The sequence below is a fragment of the Lagenorhynchus albirostris genome, chromosome 2, assembly GCF_949774975.1.
Source record: "Lagenorhynchus albirostris chromosome 2, mLagAlb1.1, whole genome shotgun sequence".
NCBI classification, from domain to species: domain Eukaryota; kingdom Metazoa; phylum Chordata; class Mammalia; order Artiodactyla; family Delphinidae; genus Lagenorhynchus; species Lagenorhynchus albirostris.
Genome location: NC_083096.1, coordinates 172190292 through 172209403, shown reverse-complemented (window position 1 = coordinate 172209403; position 19112 = coordinate 172190292). Strand labels below are relative to the sequence as shown.

General features: G+C 50.0%; 1 protein-coding gene across 2 annotated transcripts in view; it reads left to right on the top strand.

Moving 5' to 3' along the window:
- Positions 1–17796: 17796 nt before the first annotated feature.
- The window catches only part of PAX7 (paired box 7), a 99778-nt gene continuing 98462 nt past the window's right edge, over positions 17797–19112 (top strand). For both annotated transcript variants that reach the window (XM_060142790.1, XM_060142789.1), the window contains exon 1: positions 17797–17924. In XM_060142790.1, coding sequence (XP_059998773.1) covers positions 17840–17924 — 85 coding nt within the window. In that variant the 5' untranslated portion in view covers positions 17797–17839. The remainder of the gene's footprint in view (positions 17925–19112) is intronic.

The window sequence follows — 19112 nt, the reverse complement described above, 5'->3', positions numbered from 1 at the left end:
GCTCAGCCAGGTGACTTTATGAGTAAATGATGAAGCTGGGACTTACACCTGCATTAAGTGAGTTGTTGGAGACTAAATCGTATTGATTTTCTTAGACAGGGAATAGTAATAACTCTTAATGCATTATCGGGCTTAACCAATTAATTTTCACAGCAACCCTTTTTAAAAAATGACATTATTACATTATTTCCTTTTTTAAGAGGAGGAAACCCAACATACCTAAGGGACCCAGGTGATTAGCACATTTGATGCTGTCAGCCCGTGTTTCAGCCCGCCCTGTCTTCACCGTGCTCCCTGCCCTCCCATCCGAGCCACCAGGCTGCCTGATGGGAACACCAGCCTCAAAACCGCAGATATAGGTATATGTGTACAATAGAATATTATTCAGCCATAAAACGGAATGAGGAGCCGATTCCTGCCACAACACAGACGAAGCAGGAAAGAGTTACGCTGAGCAAGGGAGGCCAAACACTAAAGGACACGTATTTTATGGTTCCACTGATAGGAAATATTCACAATAGGCAAGTCTACAGAGACGGAAAGTAAATTAGTGGTTGCTAAGGACTGGGGTCAGGGGAGGAATGGGGAGTGACTACTAATGGGTATGTGGTTTCCTTTTGGAGAGGTTAGAATGTTCCAGAACTACATAGTGGTAATGGTTACACAGCATTGTGAATGTACCAAATGCCACCATATAGTGCAGTTTAAAATGGTTAAAACATGGTGGGGTTTTTTTGTTTGTTTTGTTTTGTTTGCGGTACGCGGGCCTCTCACTGCTGTGGCCTCTCCCGTTGCGGAGCACAGGCTCCGGACGCGCAGGCTCAGCGGCCATGGCTCACGGGCCCAGCCGCTCCGCGGCATGTGGGATCCTCCCGGACCGGGGCACGAACCCGTATCCCCTGCATCAGCAGGCGGACTCTCAACCACTGCGCCATCAGGGAAGCCCAACATGGTGTGTTTTATATATATGTGTGTGTGTGTGTGTGTTTGTGTTTTCTCACAATTGTTTTAAATGTAAAGAAAGAATGAAAGAGAGAAAGAGAGAAAGAAAGAAAGAAAGAAAGAAAGAAAGAAAGAAAGAAAGAAAGAAAGAAAGAAAGAAAGAAAGAAAGAAAGAAAGGAAGGAAGGAAGGAAGGAAGGAAGGAAGGAAAGAAAAGAAAGAGAAAGAAAGAAAGAAAGAAAGAAAGAAAGAAAGAAAGAAAGAGAAAGAAAGAAAGAAAGAAAGGAAGGAAGGAAGAAAGGAAGGAAGGAAGAGGAAGGGAGAGAGGGAAGGAGGGAGGAAGGAAGGAAGGAAGAGAGAGAGGGAGGGAGAGAAAAACCAGTCTGACTCCTCTGGGCCAGGAGTGTATGTGAACATCTTTTTCTTTCTTTTTCTTCCATCTCTCCATTTTGGAATACTGTTTGCACAACAAACCAATCAAAAAAGGAGGAGGACGAGGAGGAGGGGGAAAGGAGAAAGAAGAACGAAACAACAGCCCAAACCACTGGAACAGCTGAAGTCTCGCTGACGTTGTGGGGAATCAACAGGTCAAAAAGGTGATGCGATCGGTCTGTCAAAGGGTTATTTTGTCTACACAACACGGCACAGCTGGTTCGAAGTTTGGGGTTTTGTTTTCTTTTCCCTCGCTTTGACTGGCTGCTTTAACTTGGTGAATAAGCAATTTGAGAATGACTAAGGAAAAATAATATTTTTACACAAGCCCAGGTTTCCAAATTGCCCAATTAATAGAAGAGGGAAAGTCCTTTCTTTGAAGGATTTGGCCTCAGGCATTTGAAGCCAGAGTGAGTTTTGGTCCCACTCCAAGCGATGGGAAAAGGATGCAAGGGGGGCCCATGGGGCATCACTGTTCCCTGGGGCCAAGAGAGGAGGGTTTTATATAACAGGTGTGCCGGGGGCTCATCACAGCATTATTTATCCTGGGGGAAGGGGGAAGCAGCCACAGAAGTCTCAACTGGGATAGCTAATGACACTGCACTGTATCCATACAACGGAGCATGACGCAGCTAGTCAATATGCTGTCTGGATTAAAACAAAAAAGAATAAAACAACTGAGAACATGAAGATATGTTTTCCTATAGATTTGAGTAAAATGGTACTTGAACCCACAGTAGGATGGCAAATGCAGGTACAGGGAAAATATTAGAAGCAAATACATGAAAACAAGAAAATGCAGAGAATGATTTCGTGGTGGGCAGTCTTTATTTCATTCTACGTACTTTGCAAAGAGCAAGTGTTGCTTTTATAATCCAAAAACATTGTTTTCAACTATTTTCCGGGAATATCAAGGACCAGCCTTCCCTTTGAGATGGCTTCCGGCTTGCAAATGGACTAAACTCTTTGCTCTCTGCCTGTCATGGCAGCGGCAGTGGGGGAAATCCGGATCACAGGCAGAGAAGCCATTTAGCTGCAGGCTGCTCCTGGCCACCTCCCAGAGATGCTGCCTCAGCAGAGAGCAGCAGACAAACCCAGTCCCAGAGGGCAATGGAGTTTTGGAGGGGACACATAGCCTCCCTCTGGGAGAACATGGTCCTCTCTATTCTCTGGTTCCACCCATGATGGAATTCTTTCTCAGAGAGAATCAGGACCATCCTTTTCAATCTGAGCGTAGGTGGTTCTCCCCCACCCCATCCCATGCTGCCTTCTATCTAATGCTTTCCATTCTTGCTTCAGCCGCTTAACTGGTCGGGTGTCCTTGGGCAAGTCATTTGAATCACCACTGTTAAAAAGAAATAAAGTCTGCCCTCTGTCGCCACGGATGCCGAACCCACAGATACGGACCCGCAGATACAGAGGGTGGGCTGTACTCTGTTGCGCTGTGCCATTTTACATCAGGGACGCAAGCATCCGTGACTTTTGTACCCATAAGGGCTCCTGGAACCAAGCCCCCACGGATGCTGAAGAGGGGCAAATGTTCCAGTAAGATTCAAATGCGCAAGTCCTCAGAACTCCAGGGTTGCCTGTGACTTCAACCCTGCATTCAGGCCACTCTGGTCTACTTAGTCACCTATCTGGACAACCCTCTGAGGCAGGTGCACCTCTACCAATGAGAAACAGCTGCCCAAAGCCATACAGCTGGAAGATGGCAGAGTCGGGATTTGAACCCAGATCCCTGGACCCAGGGCCAAAGCCCCTTTGAATTGTTTCTCAGTTTTGTGTCTACATTGTCCCTCTGGCTATGCTGCGGCTTGGCGATAAATGTCACATCTGTTTCAGTAAACATTTGTGACAAATCTTTAATAATAATAAACATTGATTGGGCAACTACTAAGTGTCAGCCCCTGCGCTAAGTGCTTTTCACATATCACCTCATTTAACCTTTCACCAGTGGGCATTAGCATCCCCATTTTACAGGTGAAGGTATGAAGGCACAGTCATCCAGTATCACACAGCTGGAGAGTCAGGGGATCTGAACCCAAGAGGGTCGGATGTGTAGAAGATTAAGATTATTAGCTCTATGGCCTGGGATTCACAGCTGGGATCTATATAGCACTGGGGGTCATGGATTCTAAACTGGCTGCCCTGGGTTGGTTCAGCCAATAAGGCCACCGGAAATCTTGATCCAAGGCTCTGGCTTACAGGTGGGCAGCAGTGCCCTGGGCCTAAAGCCGTTGGTGCCCTGGGTCTCCCACCACTCAGCAGAGGTTGGAGGGGCAGGGAACACTAGCCAGGCATGGACTGGTGGACACTGTGACCCCGCTGTAGGTCAGCGGACATCACCTAGCTGAAGAAGACAAGGTACGATGCTGTTTAAGACCTTGCAGCCCGAGCACATGGCCCACCGACAAAGTGTAGGTGTTCGCTTCCCAACTTTTCACACATCATGGCACGCACAGAAACTGATAATACTTGGGATAAATCAGATGTGTAGCTGGAGGCAACTGGCTCAGCCCCCCACTTGCACCCCAAGTTTGGGGCATCAGATCTTGGCGCACGAGGTGGGAGGCTTGGTTCAGAATCATCCCTCCACTGCCCTCTCCCACCCCTACCCTCTAGGACTTACTTTTCAGTTGAAGGAAAAATAAAGAATTTGCCTCTGGAGGGTTTTGAAAGGACTCCCAGTTCATTCCAAGGACGCTCTGCTTTCATGCAGGTTCCTAGCTTTAGTGTAAAAGCTTGGGTGTCCGTGAGCACTTGAAGAAATGTTTGACTTTCCAATGAACACATCTGAATAGCCCATAATTCATATCAAGCCTCTTTTCCAACCACAATGCTATGAGATATAGAAATCAACTACAAGAAAAAAACTAAAAAACACAAATACCTGGAGGCTGAATGGTCCATATTTCACAACTCACAGCAACCAACCCAGGATCAGTCAACACTTTCTGGTTAACATATCTTTCAGGGAATAAAGACAACTGAAGTCCACTTCTTTTATCTGTATCCGTCTGCATCTTCTATGGATTTCAGCCCACGTCAGTCTTTAGGGCACAGACATGCACAAGTGTGTACCCACACACATTCTCTCTTTACAGTTCCGTGAGTTTCTTCCCTAAAATTAATCAATATATGAAACACAGCTCTGGGAACCTTCTCAATCAAACCCAGCTCTGGAAATTCAGAACAGAAGGAAATGTTCAGGTTCCAAGTCACAGATGCAGGCTTAGGGACCCTCAGACCCGATAATTAAACAGAGGAGCACACTGAGTCCCAGAGGGGAAGTGACTTGCCCAAGGTCATCTAGTGAATCTGTGCTGGATCCCAAGTGGGTCCCAGGTCCCCTGGCTCCCAGTCCAGCGCTGCCCAGAGAGGTACAAGAATCAAGGTCATTGTCTAAATTGCAAGGAGATTAATACACTTCTCCATCCCCGAGGAAAGCCAATGGAGGGAATCTTCACAGGCACAGTTGCCACAGAAAGTTTTCAAAGATTTTCCTAACCTAATATATGTAAAGAAATCTTTGGAGAGCATTCCCCATTAATCAGTTGTCAGCAGCGTTCTAAGGGAGGGGAGGGGAGGGGAAACTAACGCATTTCCCAGAGCCTGTCTTCCGGATTTCAAAAACGAGTTTAGCAGAGCCAGTCACTTTGGGGGCATCTGAAAAAAGTGAGAAATGCCTCTCACGCCGTCAAATACTCTAACCCAGCACCATAATCCCTCTGATTTAGTGACCCTCACCCTTTACATAAATCAGCATCATCTGGAAGGCTTGTTAAAACACAGATCACTGCCCCCCACCCACCCACCCAGAGTTTCTGATCGAGAAGGTCTGGCGTGGGTCCTGAGAAGTTGCATTTCTAACAAGGTCCCCGATGATCTGATGCCACTTCTCCAGGGAACCACACTTTGAGGATCAGTGTTCTCTGCCATTGAAATGGTCCAGACAAAAGAGTGAAAAAAACTACTTTTCCATCTGTTATTCATCTGGGAGGTGAAGAACACAGTGGTCAGGCATAAGACTCCAAGTCAAGCAGAGGTATTGGTACCCGAGCTCTGACATAAGCTGCAGGAGTGCCAGCCCTGGGGCTGGCATATCGTGGGTGTAGGGTAAAGGTGGGTTTCTGGATGCTGTCTTGGTTGTTGGGTGGAGGTAAATCACGCGTAAACTATAGCAGTGCTTCCCCGCTCCCTAAGTGGAAAGGAAGGGACAGGGTCTAGGAGAACCTCAGGAATGACCCATGAATCTCATTTCTTTGCCTTGATACTGGCTTGGGGGGTAATTAGGTGCTGAGGCACCAACATGGGCCCCAAGTCTGTTTCTTCTCATTTGTAATAACTTTCACGTGGATGTCCTTATTCTTTAAAGTTATTATCCTCATTATAGAACGTTTAGAAAATCCCTGGAGGCCAAAAAAAGAAAACTATCACCCGCAATCTCACCCCTTAGTTGTGCTTACTCATCATTTTGGTCAACATTGTTAACGTTATTCTGGGATTATTTTTCTTTATTAAAATTTATTTATTTTATTTAATTTATTTTTGGCTGTGCCGGGTCTTCGTTGCTGTGCGCGGGCTTTCCCTAGCTGGGGCGGGCGGGGGATACTCTTCGTTGCAGTGTGCAGGCTTCTCAGTGCAGTGGCTTCTCTTGTTGAGAAGCACGGGCTCTAGGTGCGCGGGCTTCAGTAGTTGTGGCACCCGGGCTCAGGAGTTGTGGCTCGAGGGCTCTAGAGCGCAGGCTCAGTAGTTGTGGCACACAGGCTTAATTGCTCTGCAGCATGTGGGATCTTCCCAGACCAGGGCTCAGACCCATGTCCCCTGCATTGGCAGGCGGATTCTCAACCACTGCGCCACCAGGGAAGTCCTGGGGTTATTTTTCTACACATAAGTTTTTTGGGTTTTTTTGTTGTTTTTTGTTTGTTTGTTTTTTAAAGTAGGATCATGCTGTTTTGGACGCTGCTTTTTTTTCACTCAATGTTTCATGAACATTTTGCCAAGTCATTAAAAATTCTGAGAGGTAGTATATTTCAGTTAAGAAGACAGACCTTGGGGGAATTCCCTGGCAGTCCAGTGGTTAGGACTCAGCATTTTCACTGTTGGAGCCTGGGTTTGATCTCTGGTCGGGCAGGGAACCAAGATCCCAGCAAGCCACGCAGCACAGCTGAAAAACAAATAAAAGACAGACCTTGGATCTAGACTACCTGAGTTCACACTGAGGTCTGTCATTGACTAGGTAAGAGACCAAGGAAAAGTTAACCTCTCAGTGCCTTCTATTCTTCCCCAGTTGGGATGATAACGTTAGTATTTATCTCAAACCGTTGTAAGAATGAAATGAGCTAAGCATTTGGAATGGTCGCTAGCATGGAGTGAAAGAAACATTACCCAAATGTTACGTCTTTTACTACATGTCTTTGTCATGGTTCCAGAGTACTCCACTATGTGGAAGTTTCATAACATATTGGCAATATCCTCTTATTAAAGATTTTTTCCTGTTTTCTCTACAGTAAAAAAAAAAATGTGATGAACATGCTTATCATATCTTTGCCCGTATGCATGATAAATTCCTAGAAGTACAAAGTGATGGCCCGATGATGGTTCTAAACATTTCCAGAGCTCCTGAAACATACTTTCCAAGTGCCCTTCAGAAAGCTGATACCAATGTACTCTGCCACAAACAGTATATGGGAGTCCCAGCTTCCAGAACCCTCAGCAACCCTGGATAGTATCATTTTCCCCCTCACAACTGCCACTGTGATGGACGAGCATGGTAACTCATTAATTTCTTTTCTTAGGTATTTGGTAAGACTGACAATTTTTATATGCTTCTAGCCCTCACATATGTCTTCAATAAATTGCCTGTCCATGTTCATTGACCAGGTGTTGTTCATCATCCTTATTGATTTGCAAGAGCTCTTTATATAGCAAAGACATTAACCCTTTGCAGCAGAGATGTTGAAAGTATTTTCTCCAGTTTTTCATTTGCTTCTCAATTCTATTTTTGGTGGGTTTTTCCACCTTGTGTGTTACTTCATTCTCCTCAGGTCCATTTGGTAACCAAGCAGGGTAGCCATAGCTTCCTCCCCCATCAGCATCTTTCCTGCCCAGTTCCATCAGCCTAGGGCCCATTTAAGTTTGTAGCCTGGGGCTGTCCCTTGGACTTACTGCCCCCTACATAATGAAAAACCCCAGATTGGAAAGTGGTCTCTCAGATCTCTCCAGAAGTCCGAGATGACCCCAAATCTGCTGGGCTCCTACCCCTGCTGGCTGCACAGGTCACAGGTCATCACGCTCCAATGAACCCCAAAAAGGATAACTCAGGCCCCCTGGTGATAGCAGTTGATGACAGCCAACTGGTTTGGCAGCTTGCATTTCTAAATTTCCCTGATAACTTTTGGTGGAATGTAGGTTATAGCTCAGGACTGCAAGAGGAAAAATACTATCCAGTTGAGGAAAGCAATGAGAGCTGCCCTTACTGAGCCATACTGAGTGCCATTCACTGTACGTGCCTTCTGTCTCCAGCAATCCCTACAAGCTAAGTGTTTCTGTGCCTATTTTTAAAATGAGGAAATGGAAGTTCAGAGAGGTTAAGTCACTTGCCCCAGGAAACCCAGCTCCTGAGGACAGAGACCGAGATTAAAATAGAGCTCATCAGGATTTAAAGCCTGTGTCCTCTTGCAGAGCCCCACTCACTGGACCTACCTGGATTTAACCCCCAGTTTGCCACCTGATTGCTCTATGACACCAGGAAAGTTGATTCACCCCCTCATCTTCAGCTTTCCTTTATCTGGGGAGCATGATAGCCTGCCTCTATACCACACCATATTGAGGTGAGAATCAAGTTTTGAAAACATGGACATGAAAACCCCATAAACTGTGAAAGTGTTCAACAAAGGTGTAAATGCTAGATGAATTCCACAGAATCACTCATTCACTCACAACCTTACAATTTATACCAACTTGTATCAACTTGACTCCATCATATATAGCTGGATACTTATATTTACAGGACAGATCACCAACCCCCTTCTCACCCTCATAATCACACTCAATCATTCACTCAACAAATAATCACTGTTTTCCAGGTCCTGGGGGGAGAGGCAAACTGGGTCTGTAACTTTAGGGAACAGAACTAACGCACGCACGTGCACACGTACTCATGCATACACCATGCACACACGCACACACCACGCACACGTGCACACACATTCTCGTCTCCATTTGAGTTTTCCTTTTGAGCGTCTTTTTCTTCATGGCTGGGAACCTTGACTCTTCTGAGGTCTCAGAGACATGGAATCCCTGAGTTCACTTGAAACCGGGTCCCCACACCTTCCCCCTCCTCCAATGAGCCCAGCCTTCCCGACACATGGCAAACCCGTGTTCATCTGAGTCCCCATACCTGGGGGTACAGGGGGACCAAGTGTGGCCCTGCCCTTCCAGACGTGGCAGCCAGAGGCACCTCAGCTTCTCCCCAGCAGAGCATCCCACAGAGGCAAAAATAAGGCCCTTCAAGATCCACTGTGCCTGTCCTGCAGATTAGATTCTTCTCTGCCTTTAAACCGACACTACTTGTGTCAATAAGGATAAATCTCAGAAACATTATGTGGGGCAAGAAAAGCAATTTTCAGGGTGAAATCTACAGTATACCATTACATAAACTGTAAAACCCACATATTTCAATGTAAGAAGATAGTGAAATTATAAAAGCATGTATATTACTTTCCTGTGACTGCAGTAACAAATTACTACAAACTTCGTGGCTTAAAACAATAGGAACTTATTCTCTCACAGTTCTGGGGGTCGCACTATCACTGGGCTAAAACCAAGGAGTCACAAAGCCAAATCTATCCCTTACTTCCTTCAGTTTCTGGTGGCTGCCAGCATTCCTTGGCTTATGGCCACTTCACTCCTATCTCTGCCTCCACAGTCATAGTGCTGTGTCCTCTGTGTGTGTCAAATCTCTTTTTTCTCCTCTCTTATAAGGGTACTTGGGATAATATTTAGGACCCTCCCAGATATTCCAGGATAACTTCCCCATCTCAAGATTCTTAACTTAGGCCCATCTGCAAAAATCCTTTTTGACTTTAAGATAACGTTGACAAGTTCCAGGGATTAGGACCTGATACCTCTGGGGGCTGTTATTCAGCCTCCTTCAGCATGTATAGAAATGACACACATCAAATTCGCGACTGTAGTTTCTTCTAGGGGAAAAGAAAGAGAATGATGGAGCGGAGGAGAGCGCGAGGATACCAACCGTGTCTGCAGGTGTCAATTGTATTTAATGTCTGTGTGAAATACTTAATAATTAAAAAAAAGAGTTTTAAACCCTGCCACCTCCTAGCAGTGTGACCCTGGGCAACTTATTTCACATTTCTGGACTTTCATCTCCTCCTCTGTAATATGAGGATACTGAAACCTACTTCATGAGTGTGTAGGAGCATTCAATAGTATAATGTTTATAAAGTGCCTGGCAGGTGTCTGGCTCATCATAAGTCATCATCATTATTATTGTTGTTGTTGCCTTTCTGAAATTGAGGAGCATTTTCTACAGCACACCTATGCACGCGCGTGGGCACGTGTGTGCGTGCACGCGTGCACACACGCACACACACACACACACTTCCTGAGTTAGAGAAATAAGTTTTTCTGCTCCAAGCTCTGGTTTCTGAAACTCAGCATTGGTAGGGAGGTGGGGTGAACAGGCGAGCTGAAAACTACAATGGTGGAAGCGGGGTGGGGGGGCCCCTTTGCAAAGGCACTTTTTGATCTGCTCTAACTGCCGCTATAGAGAATTAGATGGAATTCATTTTTATGACGAAGGAATTAATGGTTATGGAGAGAATCGGGTTCAGGTGGAAGACTTGAATCCAAAGAAGGGAATAAAGCCTTGAAATTCAAATGAAAAATTATTATATAAGCATAAAGGAAACCTATTTTACACCTGTAAGACTAAATGTATAAATATGAACCAACGGCTCCCTCTGGGAAATGGGGATTGTGCTTTTAATTCACCTAGACAAATATGAAGTGCTCTCTCCTTTCCATCTATACATACCAATGAAGACCTGGCACCTGCCGGGGGCTCCAGAGCACCCCCCGGACTGGCCACCTCCTCCCGCAGGCTAGGCACCTTCTGACTCCCCCAGAGCCCCCAGGAGGGGGCTCGGCTCCTGAACCTGCATCCCTGGACGAGGTCATCTCAAAGGCTCCCTCCCAGCTCTAGCATGCTCTGGTCCTGCCGTCCCCGTCCCCCAACCCACCCCACCCGCACGGACTCCCATACAAGATATAATATCCTATGGTCGTTAGGATATTTCAGTTCATTCATTCATTCAACAGCACCTGCTGAGCACCTGCCCTGTACCAGTCTCTGTGTTCAGTGCTGGTGATTACCCAGTTTACAAAACGGGGAAACAGAGGCAGCAAGAGATGAAACGGGAGCAGGAAATAGGGCAGGCTTTAGAGTCAAGGAGGCCTAAGTTAAAATCCCTTCCCTACCACCTGATAGCTCTTTGACCTTGGACCACTCTCATTTTGACCTTGGAAGTCCTTGAATCTCAGTTTCCTACTCTGTAAAACAGAGATGCTGAAATCCACCACCCCGAGTGGCTGTGAGATTAAACGGGCTTGCCTGAATGCCTGGTGCAGGGTTGCCATTCAAAAACACTAGTTATTAACACTGGTGCCCAATGTCAAAGAGTAACGTGATCATTCATCTTAGCCCTTTCTCGATCTTAGCCCTTTTTCGAGCACGCTGTGTGTTCTAGCTCAGCCCCAGAACTACAGAGATAAATACAAAAGGAACCCAGTGGCCAACTATATAGAGGAAGCAGGAAGCAAGGGAGCCAGCACGCACTGAGTGCCGACAGCAGACCAAACATTAGCCTAGGTGTTTGCACCCAGCTTGCCACTGCTACTCAAGATGGTACAGATTGGCATGTTTTGAGTTCCATTTGAGCATCTTTCTCTGTGCATATACAGCTATTCACCCTCCTCGTGTTCCAAGAGATTGAGAAAGTCTTAGCCCACAGAAGGCACACCCAGTGTTCCACATCCCTACGAATCACTGGCCTCGTACGATTCAGGCCTAGATCTCCCAGCCTCTTCCCAAGTCCGGGTGTCCTGCTTGAGCTAGAATCATTCATTCATCCATTCATCCAATGAATATTTATTGAACATCTACTAGGGAAATTAGCTGACAGCAGTGAATGCACAGAACAAGTGCTCCTGCATCCAGGAGAAGAAAGACCCCTCCTCACTGAGTAGGCCATGATGGAGGAGGGGGCTTCCCGAGGAGAGGAGGACAGAGGAGCCCTGGGGACCAAAGGAACCCAATTCCATCAACTTCCCCTTAGCAGCAAGCCCATCTGAGGTGGGAACCCGGCAGTGTTTGATCTTTTCATCCTCATTCCAGTCCCACTCTACCCCCCAAAAGCCTAGGGGCCTGGAGGGAAAGTTCGCCTGGGCTTGTGGGCTTCCCTGGAATGTGTGCACAGCCACGAGCTCCGGGCCAGCCGGAGCTGGGAGCCGCCACCCCTTTTTGATTTGTTTAATGAAAATGCTTTGCCGGTTCCATAGATGCTCAGCTGTGATAAGGTAATTGTCTGAGGGCGCAGTCTACAACCCATTAACACTGGACTCAGTGCAATTGAACTTGGAGAAATGATCTAAAGGGGCCGGAGAAGGCAGCCCAGTGCGATCTGACACTTGGTCTTTTGTTCAGGCAGCTGGGAGCTTAGGAGATTTCCCTCCCCAGGCTCCTCAATGGATCCAGCAAACAGAGATTTCTGTTGCACACACACATCCATCTCCTCAGATCTGCGTGTGCGCCTCACACACATAACACGCACACATGCCCATGTACACAGTCATTTGCTCTCATACACTCTTATATGGGTGCCCACATGCTCTCAGCCTCACGTGTTCCCACATACACACTCCGATACACAGTCACCTCCATCCCACTCCATTCCGCTTAGGCCATTGGGGCCAGATTGGAGGGGCATTCTCCTCTTCCTGGGGAGGCCCTTTGCCCAAGCCAGAAATGGAAAGGAAAGAGGGGTTAATGGGCAGAGGAAAGGTTTTCACAGATATTGGGGAACACACTGTAAAGATGGCCTTGACTGCATTTCTGAAAGCCAGTGGAAAAGCAGTTGGCAAGAGAGGGAAGTCCAGAGGAGTAGAGGAGAAGGGTGGGGAAGGCTGGGGATGAGGGGGGGCGCCCTAGCAGTCGGCCACATCCAGGTGAGTGACAGAGGCATCTTGGCACCTCTAGGCTTCAGCCTGTCTTACCTCCCAGAATTTCAGGAGGTAAGAGGTTCCCAGAACCAGCCTGAGAAGGAGGAGAAAGAAGAAGGGGGGGTGGGGGAGGGGAAGGAGGAACAGAGGGAGGAAAAGGAATAGGTGGGGAGGGAGGAGAGGGAAAGGGAGGGGGAAAAGGACGATGGAGGGCCAGGAAGAAGAAGGGGGGGACGAGGCTGCCTGAGATCCTGATGAACAGTGGGCCTGGGAGAAACCTGATTATGATTATTGTTTTTATTTACTTTGGGAACTGGAATCCAATGCATACGATTCTATTTTTCTGGGGAAAATTAAAATGTCAAGCAGGGACACATCCCAGTTTTCCATTTCTTCCTATTTGGGTTTGGGCATATATTTCAAGGTCACTCTGAGAATTAGCGCTACTTCGTAAGAGGAAAAAATAATAAAAGATGCTGGGGAGTGGGGAGGGGAAGGTGTTCTTTCCCAAGGGTGCCTCTTCCAATGCGGCCCTGAGGAATTCTGGCTTCCGGAACCTGGAGCGCCTGGAGGGAGCCTCCAGAGGGGCCTTTGTTCACGGATATCCCATTTCTCTCCCCACCCCCACCTCTCTCATTATCAAACATTTGAAGACTGAATAATTCCATTTGTCGATGTCTTTGGCCGCAGCCTCTGAAAATGCAAAAGGCCCCGCCGAAATCAAAACCGCTGGTTTTCAAGGTGGATTTATCACTCTTTAAAGGAAGATTTATTGGGTAATCGCTTTCAAAAAGTGCTCATAGCACAGGGCTCTGAAAGAAGGAGTGTTCTCTCCCTTGGGCAGGGGGAAGGGACCACTGGCCACCTGGGAGCCTGGAAAAGGAGCCCCAGTGGTGGCCCTTATTGGTCTCATACTTCCCATCACTTCACAGCCACAGGAAGGCCAACTTCCCCAGCTGAAGTCAACCTGGGGTTTTGCCCCGACCCTTGGGCCTATGTCTTTCTCTCCCATTTTAATTGGGGTTGGAGGGTTCCATTTGGGAACTTGGGAAAAGAATTCCTATTTTTAGCATTGTTGTGGCCCTTAAAAAAGAGGTGGGGGGAGATCTCAGACCAGACAGGGATAGGTGGAGGTAGGGGCTGTGGTTCAAGCCTTTAGAGCACTAGGACGGACTGATTTCTGCAAGGAGTGGGTGGTGGGGGGGTGTGGGATGATTGTATGCTGGAATCAGCCTGGGCTGGGCCTGGACAATTTGCTTTCAAGAGTTTGAGGTAGATGCCAAACACAGGAGGGTCCCTTCCCAATGGTCTGTGTCCAGTCCCATCTGACCAAAGGGCTCCCCAGGGATTCAGGTCTGAGTTACAGCACGGAGAGCAAGGGAGGCCCGTACATACTTCAGGAAACCATGGAGTTGGGGGAAGCGGTGGACAAAATGGGCAGCGGAGGAGAGGAAACCTCCGGGGAGACGTCAGAAAGGCAAGGAGGAAATGAGACAGTGGGGGACAAAATGATGGAGGAGCCCATGAAACTGACTGTAGGGGGACAGAGAGGGACAGAAGAGTGTGCGTGACAGACAGACAGACAGACGGAGAAAGGGAGAGAGAGGGAGAGGGAGGAGGAAAGAAACAGGGAGAGAGAGAGCTTGGGGTGAGGGGCTGAAGGGAAAACTTTCCCAGCCACGTCCATCCCAACACACACCATCGCGCTTACAGCAACGACTGGAGGTCTTAGGAGTTGATTAACGTCCTATGGGGAGTGAAATGGGGCAAGGGGGTTAGCGAAGGGAACTGAGAGGAGGGGGAAAGATCCCCCCTCCAGCTGCAGCCGCCCCAGCTCCCAAGTGAACCCCCCTTTCCCCTGCTGGATGTGAAATCGCCATTTCACTCCGCCACACTTCCTAATTGTTGCAAAAATCATTTGTGAAATTGGTCTCCAACAGGCGAGAACGGCCAAGCTCATTCCGACAGACACCCCCCTTTCCCTCCCCTCCGCCTGCCCAGCGGGAGGCCACGGAATCCCCCAGCAGCGGAAACGCAGGGCTGCTGCTGCCAGCGCGGGGTTTAGGGGAGTCTGCTCTGGGGGTGTCTCCTTCGCGACTGGACCCGCCGCTTTGAGTCTTCTGCAGCGAAGGGCGGGAACCAGGCCAACGGTTAGGTGGCCCCCGCGCGGGTTGCCTGGGGTTCCAGTGTCCCCGGCTGCAGCCGATCGGTGGTGGCCCTGAACCGAGGGGTCTGGCTTTGCGCTAGCCCCATTGCCGAGCCCGCGCCAGCGGCCAAGTCCTCCAGGAGGGACTGAGTCTTCAGCGGCCGCTTCCGGCACGCCCCAGAGGGCTTCTCTCACCACGGGGAACGGACCAAATCACAGCTCACACCTTCTTGATGGGCGCATAGAGCTTTGCTAAGGCAATAAGGAAGAGACTCCAAAGTCTAAATGCAGACACGACCGTCACTTAGAAGCACACACTTACTCAGACTGGCATACAAGCCGACAGCAGACCTACACACACAACCCACCTTCACCTGGGTACAGACAGACGTGGGCGTAAGCCTATATTCACACACAAACACACTGGCCCATTCCACCCACAGACACAGAGAAGAGGTGCCTTAAATTCTTACTCGCCAAAACAGAAATTACTGGTGGATGAATGAATGAATGAATGAACAATATATATGTGTGTGTATATTACATACTTAGGCTTGTGTGTGTGTATCTGTGTATATATATAGCCACCTCTGGAGGTCAAGACAGGCCAGACCCTCCAGGAAGATGAGATGTAAAAGGGACTCAAGGCTGACTCATCTTCCCCAGACATATACATCAGAGCTTAAAAATCATCTTCCAATCTCTCTTGGGGCCAGTGGATACAGTGGGGTAGCACCTCCAAAAAGGAAAGTGTCCCAGAAAACCTTGTAGGGTCCCTATAACTCAGGTAGCCTGGCACCCTGGTTTGGGAAAGGCACTCAGATGTCCTTCTCAATTCTAAAGCAACTTGGCCTCCCCCCACCTCAATCCTGGGGCCACTGGGGGCGTGTTTAACAGCTCTTCAGCAGGCCCCCATTTCCAGAAGGCCGCCCCCATTTCCAGAAGGCCTCCCCCACCCCTCCATCCCCACCCCCAGCCAGAGAAGCCCCTGGTACTGGGATAGAGGGGAGAGGAGGGAGTTTGTCACATGCTGAGAGGGGCAAAGGTCACAGGTGAGGAAAATGGGAGGGGAGAGGGGCACGCGGGGGCCAGCCTGAGGAGCGCTCCCAGGCCAAGAAGAGGCTGACCCCAGCACCGGGAGAGGGCGGGCAGGGGGCAGGCTGCGGGGCTGGGGGCGAGTTTGAGGGCTGGGTTTATTTTATTGTATTTTGCCTCCAGCGCTGGGCCGGAGACACTCTTTCCCGGGGGAGACAAAAGACCTGCAGTCATGGCGTCCTGCCCCGCTGGGAGGGCGTTTCGCCCCCAGGACTCGGTATCCCCGGGCAGGGACGTCTGGTCACTCTGGCAGGGGGAGAGCAGAGAGCTGCAGACCTCCCATCACCCCACTCCCACTCCCCACTGATTAACTCGGGCACCCTCCCCCTCAATCCAACAGTGGAGGAGCTCCGAATTGGGGAGCTCAGGGTGGTACCAAATCCTGACCGCCCCGTCCCCCCAACTTCCCACCCCTCTGGACCCCCAGATCCCGGGCACCCACTTGCTGTTCCGCCTCAGGGCACCGGACTACCTGCTGGAGAGGGGCTCTGGATGTGGGCTGGGGGCCCGAAGAGGAGCACGGGTTTAATCCCGGCTGGGGATGGGTGAGGGGAGGGGAGGAAAGAAAGAAACGGGTCCCTAACACTCCGCGGACCTCTTTCTAAGCACTAGGCCCAGCCATCATTCTGGGCTTCTCAGACTGCAGGGGGCCAGGCAAGAATGGGACACCGGGGCTCAGAGGCTATTTCCCAGAGAAAGTCATAAACCCCTCCCATGAAGCCACCTAGGCCAATTCCCGGTGGGCCCCACCGGCGGAAATTTCAGAGTGTTGTGAGATGAGGGTGAAGACGTGAAACACAGCGGACTCCGATTCTGGGAGGCTCGAGAAGACGCGAGAATCCAAGAGAGCCACCAGCGGGAGGCGGGCATTCCCATGCAGCCGGACTGCAGAGCGGGGCCGTGGGCGACCGGGGACTGGGGACTCCGCGGACCCGGCCCATTCGTCAAAGGAAGACACTGGGACTGAGTTGGCCCCTCCCTACCTCCCCCAGCCCCCACTCCCCGCCGTTGCTCCCTCTGTTTTAACCGGCAGTCCAAATTCTCCCCCAAAAGCGAGGTGAGCCGGGGATCAGAAAAGAGGAAAAAAATATTCGTTTAAGGTTTCTTTTCGTTATTGGTCCTCGGCTGCCTTCCGCCCTGGCCCCCTTCCCTCCTCATGAATAAAAGAAACGTCCGAACCTATCAGATCTCATTCGCTGCCTCCCCTCCTCCTCCTCCTCGTACTCCAGTTGAGCACTTTTGCACAACTTACCCGGCGGATCGCTCGCCCCCTCGCTTTCCCTCTTCTCCTCCCAACCTCGTCACCCCTTATCGCCTCCCCTCAAGCCCAGAAACCCGAGAGGCACCTTCTTCCCTCCCCAAGTCTTTTGGGGGGCGGGGGTGTGAAAGCTGGTGTTTAAGGGAGTAGCGAGTGTGGTCTGAGAAAGAAGGCGTGGAGAGGAGTGGGAGAGGACAGGGAGGGAGGGGAGCGAGAGCGAGGGAATAAATATATAAATAAATACGAAAAAGAAATCCACTCCGCAGCCTCTCGGCTCAGAAACTTTGGCCCGGAGCGCGAGAGCGCGTCGCTCGCCAGTCCGAGGCTGGGGGCCCTGACTCTGACCGCGTCCCCCCCGAGCCCCGCTGCGCGGCGCGGCCTCGTCTCCGGCTCCTGCCCGGCGCATCCGCCCGCACAACTTCTGGCCCAGCGGAGCGGGCAGAGGAGGCCTTGGGGTTGGTGTGTTTGTTTGTTTGAACTTCGTTGTCGCCACCTTCCCTCCCCCCCCCCCGCAACCTCCGCCCCTACCTCACCCCCCTCCCCAGCTTCTGGACGCGAGCGACCGCAGCCGGGGGTGGGGGGATGGGGGTAGGGAGTGTTTGCGGAGGGGAGGGGGAAGAGGTTTAAAAAAAAAAAGAAGGAAAGAAAGAGATCGCAGCAGGGGTAAAGGGAGCGGACGGGAAGCGATTTTCGCCGACTCTGGATTCGTCCCCGGCGTGCGCAAGAATGGCGGCCCTTCCCGGCACTGTACCGAGGATGATGCGGCCGGCTCCCGGGCAGAACTATCCCCGCACGGGATTTCCTCTGGAAGGTAAGAGCGTCTGGACTTGCCTCGCTTCCCTCCTCCGCCAGGACCTCGAGGTCCTTGGAGAGGTGGCGATCTTCACGGGGTGGTGGCGGCGCCAGCGGCAGCAGGGGAGTCCCCTTCCCTTCTGGATCCAAGTCCGGGCGCCGGACCCAGGAAGTTTCTGGGACCGACACTTGTCCGTTTACGCGTGGGTTTCACCCACCGGCGGCCTCAGCTTCACAGGTCCAGGACTCTGGCCTTTACCCGCGGGGCTGAACTCCGAGTAGATTTCGGCTCCTAGTCAATTTCAAGTCCTAGTGAGTTTCAACTCTGTACGCTATTTTTAGATACTTTCCACCTAATACTTTCTCGGCGCTCTGCGTTCGCCAGCTACGTGCTTTCTACTCTTCTTTTGAATTGTTCTTTTCACCTCTGGGATGGTCTTCCAGCCCCTTGTATTTCGAAATACCAACAATGTGTGATATTTTATGTCTAAACTAGGACTCTGCTTTGGGGTCTGGAAACTAACTTGAAACAATAAATAGTAACGATTTTCGCCCAAAAGTTTCCACTCGGGCTTCTGAACTCCGGAAATCTCTCGGGGGAGACCTCAAGACGGCTAGAGGGCAGGGAAATGTACAGACAAGGGAAAAGTGTTAGTTTTGTAATGTGTCCTCCCTAAATATCCGGCATCCGGGGTGAACCGGCTCCGGGCTCCAGCGAGGGCTGGGAGCGCACCTTTCCTGCGTTTTTGTTTTGTTTTCTTTTTAAACTAATAGAAGGCCTTCAACCTGTCAACTGATGGATCACTTGGCTTCTGGGGGTAGGTAGCCCAGGATGTCAGAAGTGGTTAGAGAGAGGTGTGACTTTTATTTTTTAATTACTCTTCTTATAATTATATGAGCCCCTTGTGCATGAAGGAGAGAGAAGGCAAGGAGGGGACGGATGGACAGGCAGCCTGAGATCTGGGGAGGCGGCGGGGGGGGGGTCCCTCCAGCAGCTAGACGGCGCGGGTCCCTGAATTAGACAGAGGCGAGGAGAGTGGCTCCGTGATCAAGTGCGCGCGAGCAACCACGCAGGCGGGAGAGCGCACAAGCCCGGGGATTTGCCGTAGCACTCTCCTGTAGCGAATGCAAGTAAAACAGGCGGCCGAGGACGCGCAGCGGATTAGGACAATATTTGCCCAACATGACGGAGAATACTGAGGAGAGC